Here is an 8583-nt window from a genome sequence, read left to right as displayed (position 1 = left end):
CGTTTGTTATTATATAACAATAACTGAAAGTGTAAGACTCTAACAACAATTACAGTGTACTCATTTGCAAACACACGAAAACATTCGTTGATTATCGGCGTATTTATATGTAAGCATATTATATTATTATGTACGAAGCGTACATTAGTGTACCTAGTTATCTTTAGACATGTACCTATCAACTTCAAACATTTTTAAAACCATAAAACAGCAACCACAGGTTCGTGGATTTTTTTTAGCAAAAACAAATTATTATTGATTACAGTTGCATTTAGTTATGTTTAAAGAAAACAAAAATATGCTTGCATTACTGCTGCAAGGAAAACACTTCATGAAATTGGTACAACTACTAATAAGCACATTTTTAGTGTAAAGCTCTGGCGTTATATGTATGATTATTTAACATTTAGAATACATTTCATCATAGTAATAAAAAAAAAATGCATTCAAATTTGTATATAACAACTTAACATGTTTATTATTTTACTTCAACCTCTTGGTGACCGCCATTTGTTGACTTAAATAATTGGTGTAAGAATTGGTTCCCCTAACTTACGGGAGGTAACTAGGTGCATTTTTTTTTTAGCACAGAGTTGTTTATAATCCTCTATTAGATTTCGTTATATCCGAAAATTTCCATTACTATCTGGCACATACATAAACTTAATATGTTGAAGTGAGTAGAATATTTATGCATACTTAATCGTGTTGAATCACGTAATAATTAATAGTGTTTAAGTAGGTAGACGATGATAGAATACGTTTATATATATAGTGCCAAAAGTTGTGTATGTATCTCACTTTGTTTTCAGTTCTAATACGCTTTTGCACTATATGAACGTGCACAGTGGCGTCGCTAGGTCGGGTGTCACCTACTCCCCGAAAAAAAATATATGTATATAGGCCATATATATATATATATATATATATATATATATATATATATATATATATATATATATATATATATATAGCAGGTAAGTAACAAAGTATATGCAAACTTTAAATGGTTCTTACGTTTTTAAATACAAAAGCAAATTTAATTTTAACACGTTTTTCATAACTCAGCTTCGCGTTTGTTTGTTTGTTTGGATGTTTGTTGTTAAAATTGACATCGAAAATTAGCCCACTTCTTATTGCTCTAGAGATCTGAAATTTGGCATGCAGGCTACTTTCGCCTAACAATTTCAGATGCAATCATAAAAACTAGCAATTAGAGACCGTAATTAGCTTAATTTAATTACGCCCCAAGGACCATAAAATTGAGGACATGATTTCTAAAGATACCGACCAGACTGGAGGCCTATTGACACAGTTACTTCGGCCCCAATCGATGTGAGCGCGCTGGCCGTGATCGTATAGTGGTTAGTACTTCGCGTTGTGGCCGCGACAACCCAGGTTCGAATCCTGGTCGCTCAAGATTTTTAGTCCGTGTATTTATAAACACTTAGTCAAGTCATACTTAATCAAGTCATTAGATAAAGTAGAAAATAAACTATATAAAAAACTTTTTAAAAAACCACGTTTTTCATGTGTAGCAACGGACTAAAAAGGAGAAAATAAAATACTTAAAAAAAACGTTTTAAAAAACCACGTTTTTCTTGTGGACTAAAAAGTAGAAAATAAATTTTTCTTGTGTGCTTTCTCGAGCTGTGCAGATTCTTGTGATGACTGACAAAAAACGTGGGTCGGGCAGATGGGTCGGGAAATTTGATGGTGAACGTACCCACTTTTTTGTCAGTCATCACAAGAATCTGCACAGCTCGAGGAAGCACAAAAGAAAAATTTATTTTCTACTTTTTAGTCCACAAGAAAAAAGTGGTTTTTTAAAAAGTTTTTTTAAAGTATTTTATTACTTTTTTAGCGTAACTAATCTTTTCAATGGTATATATGAAAGTAATAATTATTATTCGAAAATTAATATAATAGTTTTATAGATTTTAGATGTATACTATTTTTGTACTGCTAAGATACACGTTAATCAAAACAAGTTAATTAAAAAGTCTAGTGACATTTAAGCGCAAATTCCTTATGTTATCTAAAAATAGCTCTGTCGTAGCGTAAATCAAGAGCAGGGTTAGTAAAACCATTGGTTAGTTATTAAAACGTTTTTTATTAATTTTTTTTCTGTATTTTACAATTTTTATTTACAATAGTTACATGACTAAAAACCATTGCGCGCCTACTGAATGTGATGACGCAGCCATTGAACGTGATGGCGCAGCTATTGAACGTGATGACGCGTGTGGTGTGGTTGGATAAATATGCTTACTAATTCGGTCCAAATTTTAATTAATTCAAAAAAAATTTTGTGACCGAACGAAAGGATATTTTTGAAAATTTTCTTCGGCAATATTGTTCTAAATTATGGCAGGAATCGATTGGTACATGTTTCAAGTCGCTAAGTGGTCTGGTTGCCGAGATATGGGCCAAAAACTGCTTTTTTCCGAGGTTTTTTGGCTTTTCCGGGAAATTCATGAAAGAAACCCGGAATTTTTATGGCCTATGTTCATCCTTGTAACTTGCTTAACATAATTGCTTTTGGAACTAGTCATCGATATTGCTTCGTTGAGGAGGAAATACGACTTAAAGCTGCGGACACACATACATCCATCCATCCATCCATTCATTCATACATTCATACATCCAGAAATGACGGGTTAATAAATGCAATTCTCCAGAATGGAAATTGCGCTAAAAAAAGAATGAGTAAGTTGTTTCCCTTATAAAATATGAATATAATTAAGTCTCCTTCATTTATCACAACGCAGCCATATTATTTACATTTACGTCTTACCATAATCGGTTAGCTTAGCACAGAACCATAACAATGTGTCTAATCAATTTTAATTTTTTTTGTTAAATGTGTATAGCATAATTACAGCAAACAATTGCAACAGCATTATTCATGTTTGTTTTGTTTTATTTTCCTATTCATTTAGTAAGGAATAGTTTAGGGTTAATGTTATATCGTTTGTTTTTCTGTCCGCCATCATTCACTTATTTAATTTTGGATTTAAAAGATTAGTCGTCTGATAATATGCCTAAGTAATTCAGGCTTTCCATTGGCTTTTTTATTATTACTTGTATTAACGGGAATGATGATGACTGTGCATCAACATCACTGTGTAGAAAGAACAAAACCATTACAATAAGATTTTCCAAAGCAATCAAAACATTATAATACATGTTAATGCAAATCAGTGTTAAATCTGCCATTGCTATTCAAACACTAGTCCAGAAAAACGAGGGTTTATCTATGTAACAAAAATAATTCAAAACTGAAATAATAAATTTAAAAAACATGTCTATAGCACGATCGAACTGGAGTAGTAAAATCGTGCCTTGTTGTAATGTTCTGAAGTTTATGTATCATGGTGATGTATTTAAGTAAATAATGTGGTTGGCGTGTTCATTTCATTAGTATACTGAAGACTCAGTTCAATTATAATTGTAATCAAAATTATTGTGTTTGTAAACACTCACATTTTTTCTTTCTTTAAAATGATTTTAGTCATCTTAAATATGATTAAAAACCAATCCAAAACAGGCAACCTTGTCTGAAATCACTATATGAGAGACTGTTAATGACAATGAGATCTAGATATATGGATGTTGGATATGTAGAGAAAATATAGTTTAGTTTTCTGCGTTAACATTATGATTTTTATCTCACCCTGAAATAAAAAAATGAATGTATATATAAATAGATATATAATAAATCTAAAGTCTTTATGTGAAAAAATGTTCTACTGTAACCTTCGATTGTTTAGCTTGATCTATTCCTCTTTTGACTAGGTCGCTGTAAGATGGTTGGGATAGTGGTGTATTATTATTAAATATTGAAGGCGATTCTTCACCATCCGCCATTTGTATGGAACCCATTTGTTTACTTCCTGTGTCTCTTGATGTACTCCTCTCTTCCTTGTCACCAACACCATCTTCTCTTTTCCTCTTCAGACGCTGATCTCTTCGTGCCGTGCTACACTGTTAAAATTTTCACCGTGAAATCACGGTTAATTACTGGCAGCTCAGTTGCCAGTAAATTACCATAAAAATATGGTACCATACCGTGATTTAAAAAAAAAGGTAACACTTTTTTACCGTTTTTAATCAGTATTTTACCGTGAAATCAGGATATGGTAAAAAATGTTACCGTTTAATTTACAATTGTATGCACTAATGCACTAACAAGTAGAAAATAAATTATAGACTACTATTTAAATAACTATAAAGAAAAGCGTGGGTAAGTAAACAAAACTTTGTCAATGAATTTGTATTCTACCATCTTTGTCAAATCATAAAACTAGGTTTAGGAATGGGGGCCCTATATTTTGTCAAATTTGGAATAGGAATAAAATGTTTTTTTTTTTACTTTATGAGTGAGCTATCATTCATGGGTGTTATTATACCAATGAATTATGAATGTAATTTCGTAGACCTACACAAGTTTTTTGTAAATCAATTTGAGCAATTTCAATATTTTACCCTTTCTTAGCAGCTATATATCTTAGAAGCAGAGGCGTAGCGAGGGGGGGGGGCGCGGTGCGGACCGCACAGGGTGACACCATTTAGGGGGGTGACACCAAGGCAAAAAATAGCAAAATATATAGAGAAAAATTTGAGGGGGGGGGGGGGGGGGAACGAAAGTTTGAAAGGGGGGGGGGGGTGTGCAAATCGAAAGTTTGAAAGTTTGTCCCCGGCAATGGTCGCTACGCCTCTGGGGGTGACGCCAATAAGTGCAGCACCGGGTGACACCCGACCTCGCTACGCCACTGCTTAGAAGTATTTTTTTTAATAAGTTATACTTAGCTTTCTTTCTTAAAAATAATGCGTTATCTCATACACGCTAATTTCTATGTATATTTGATTATTGTCAAAATCTTTGTATCATGCTTTTTAAAAGCGCGTAATGATTAATTTAGTTTTGAAGTAGGTGGGGATAGACCAATAAAGCAAGAACTTGTATATAAAAATCGTGCGACAAAATGTGTATTTGTTTTTAAATGCGATATTATTTTGCACTACATGAACGGCTTCTTTTTTTACCCCGCCGACCGTTATGAACGGCTAACCGTTAAAGTTGAATGCGAACATAAATAATAACAAACCGTATTGATATTGTCAGTGCCGACTTGTGTTTATAAAGTTGTACCCAGTTTATCTTTATGTAGCAGAAATGATCAACTTGCACATTTTACAGCTAGAGAATATGTTTGTAATTTTCTTATGTTTGGTATGATTGACATGTTGTTCTATTTTTCTCTGTTGCTCTGTTTTTTTTTCTCGAATTAGATAGTTAATTAACCATTAAAGTAATTAAAATATGACTACATTAAATAAATAAATGAAAGATGGATGGCTAAGAGGGCATGCTACCTTGAAATATCCGCCAGTCCGGTTGAGTGGGGGGGGGTGTCTGTGGGGGGGTGGGGTGAGGTGTGTTTCTCTTTTTACCATTCAGATTGTGCACTTTTAAAACCTGGGAAACAGAAAACTGTTGAGGGCTGATCGAGTGATGTTTGGCTTGAGACTGTCTAAATTAAAATAAACGAGCCGACCCGCGGCATATCATACGCCGCTATTTAGTTGTTTTATTTTCTACTTTTCAGTAATTCATAATTTGTGAATTCGACAGTACCAATGCTGCCATTGAAAATATTTGCTTTAAAACACTATCAGTAGGTCGTTAAGAACGATACTACCCCCACCCTCCTTTCCCCCAACCCCTACCCTACCCCCCCCCGTGAAAGCAGCCTCCTCTTAGTTACCTCCCCTAAGTTTGAAATAGTTTCAAACTAAATTATCTGCCCCTAATAGCCGTCACTAAACCCGCTCTATGATTGTAAACATTTAGCGTGAAACACAGCTCACCAGACCATGTAGGGGTGGGGTGGTAGGGAGCGCGCTTACAGCTTGTTTTTTAGCGTCTCCCAGAAGAGAATTATATATATATATATATATATATATATATATATATATATATATATATATATATATATATATATATATATAGATACTTTATTTATTGATTTCCAAAAATTTTAAATAAAATAATTTTAACGGAAAAAGAAAGTATGTCCGATCGAAAATTGAAGATTAGGCATTTACTATATGACAAATTATATACCATCTTTAAATGGTTCTTAAGTTTTTGAATGCAGAAGGTATTCAATTACATTTTTATAATGAAACTTATTTCTTTAATAATACATACGATCGTAAAAGTTTGTATTAGAAAATTAATATAATAATGTAATAGATGTATACAATATTTGAACTGTTTAGGTACACGTTATTCAACAAAATAATTGGTAAGTTGTTTCCCTTATAAAATGTAAATTAAGTCCCGATCATTTATCACTCCGAAACAATATTAATTCTAATATGTCTTTCTTTTAATTTGTGAGAGCATCACAGATATATGAGTCTGAACAATTTCATTTTATTTAATAAGATTGTAGAGTGTATATGGAATAATTACGTCAAATAATTGCAACAGTATTATTCATGTTTGCTTTGTTTTATTTTCCTATTCATGTGATATGAAGTTGTTTAGACGTATAATGTGCTATTGTTTGTTTTATTGTCCGCCGTTCTTTTTTTATTTAATGTTTGATTTAAAATGTTTTGGGTGGATTTAAAAGTGTTCATTTTTATGCATTTTTGATCACTATTATCATTTATTTTTATTTTTTTATTTATTTATTTTGTTTTTCCTTTAATTTTTATGATTTTTTTTGTTTTTCGTTACAAAAACAGCTATGGTCTGGGTTAGATATAACATTTTCTCCATCTCTTCTGATTGTTGCTGATATATTTTTACAGCTAAATAAAGCACTGGTTAGTTGTAAACTTGCAAGTATTGATGTATAGGCAGCTCCTGAAGCATAGTTTAAGTTAGCTAGATCCAGTGGCGTAGCGAGGTCGGGTGTCACCCGGTGCGGCACTTAATGGTGCCCCCCCCCCCCCCCCCCCCGAGGCGTAGCGACCCTTCCCGGGGACAAATTCAATTGTTTTAACCCGTTTGTTGGAAGTTAATCCAAAATAGCGCAATAAACTATGCGTATTGCAGTTTGTTAACAAAGAAACAGTTGATGAAGGCATAAGTAACTTCTGCAACGCTAGAGCCATTTTGTTTAAAATATGTTTCATTTATTCTTCATTAATTTTATTTTTGTACTACTAATTCATCAAATTTTTATTACCAAGTCCCCTATATATATATATATATATATATATATATATATATATATATATATATATATATATATATATACAGAGAATACCAGTAAATACATTTGTGTCAAGGTCTCTTCCTCTCTGATGTACTGTCCTAAGTCTGCTTGGTGAAACACAACACTGGTCATAGGATCACAATTTCTACACGCCGAAGTGGACTTAGCAGCAACATCAAAACACAAAGGCGGATCCTCCATGTTGTATATGACGACTCACTGGTACTGTTCTGGTACCATCAGTGATACGCCCAAGCCCTGATTTCATTATGTGATGTCCATATAAAAACTGTTGTTCAGCATTGGGTTTAAGCCACACTTTGTGCTTAGCATACGGTGCAAGATAATCAAGAGCTGTTATGTGAAGGTGGAATTTTCCAGATTTGGTAAATTGACAAAAACAAGATCCTAGAGAAATGAGGTTGGTCCCAGCTGCTGAACTTCCTATTTTCAACATTTCTTCACTCATGTAATAATTCCTATCCTTGTGTAACCCAGAGGCGTAGCGACCCTTCCCGGCGCCCGGGGACATACTTTCAATTTGGCGCCCCCCTCGGGAGCAAATTTTCGATTTGCACCCCCCCCCCCCTCGAACTTTTCATTTGCACCCCCCCCCCCCCTCAAACTTTCGATTTGCACCCCCCTCGAACTTTCAATTTTGCGCCCCCCCCCCCTAAGGTCGGCGCCCGGGGACGTATGTCCCCCCCCGCCCCCCCCTTGCTACGCCTCTGGTGTAACCTGCAACAAGCTGAACTTCCTATTTTCAACATTTCTTCACTCATGTAATAAATCCTATCCTTGTGTAACCTGAAACAAGATGAACTTCCTATTTTCAACATTTCTTCACTCGTGTATTAAAACCTATCCTTGTGTAACCTGAAACAAGATGAACTTCATATTTTCAACATTTCTTCACTCATGTAATAAAACCTATCCTTGTGTAACCTGAAACAATATGTGACATCTTCTCTGTCAATCGTTAGCTTGATATTTTCACCTAAATCTTTGGAAATCTTTTCAAAGAAAGTAGCTGTTTCATCTTGCGTTAGTGGCCGCATGGTAGTGTAAGATGTAAATATTCAAGCGTATGCTAACTCTTAAGTGCCGATAATTTAAAAATAGAGATTTTCTAGTTAGCAGTAATGATTTGTAAAGTACAAAAACTTAAAATGTATTCATGGTTTAAAAAAAAAATTAAAGTTTAACAATGTTTGTTTACTTATAATTTTATATACATTTTTCTGCTAAATCGTTTTGTATTATTAAAATGTAATTTTAATTTAAAAATATGTCTAAATAATTAGGATTCACAAATTAAGTAATATAAATGTATTTATATAATATA

The 8583-nt window shown here is 33.4% G+C and overlaps 1 protein-coding gene across 1 annotated transcript; it reads right to left on the bottom strand.

Annotated features, from left to right (window-relative positions):
- Window positions 1-3732: 3732 nt before the first annotated feature.
- Window positions 3733-8296, bottom strand: LOC131935301 (60S ribosome subunit biogenesis protein NIP7 homolog). The gene is given in 4 exon segments (XM_059291691.1): window positions 3733-3987; window positions 7290-7466; window positions 7468-7717; window positions 8169-8296. Coding segments are annotated over 4 exon segments (810 nt in total).
- Between the last annotated feature and the right edge of the window lie 287 nt (window positions 8297-8583).

The sequence above is a fragment of the Physella acuta genome, unplaced genomic scaffold, assembly GCF_028476545.2.
Source record: "Physella acuta isolate Inbredline_101_S28 unplaced genomic scaffold, ASM2847654v3 ptg000142l, whole genome shotgun sequence".
NCBI lineage: Eukaryota > Metazoa > Mollusca > Gastropoda > Physidae > Physella > Physella acuta.
Note: the sequence above shows the minus strand (reverse complement) of the source record. Positions and strands in the feature narration are given on the sequence as shown.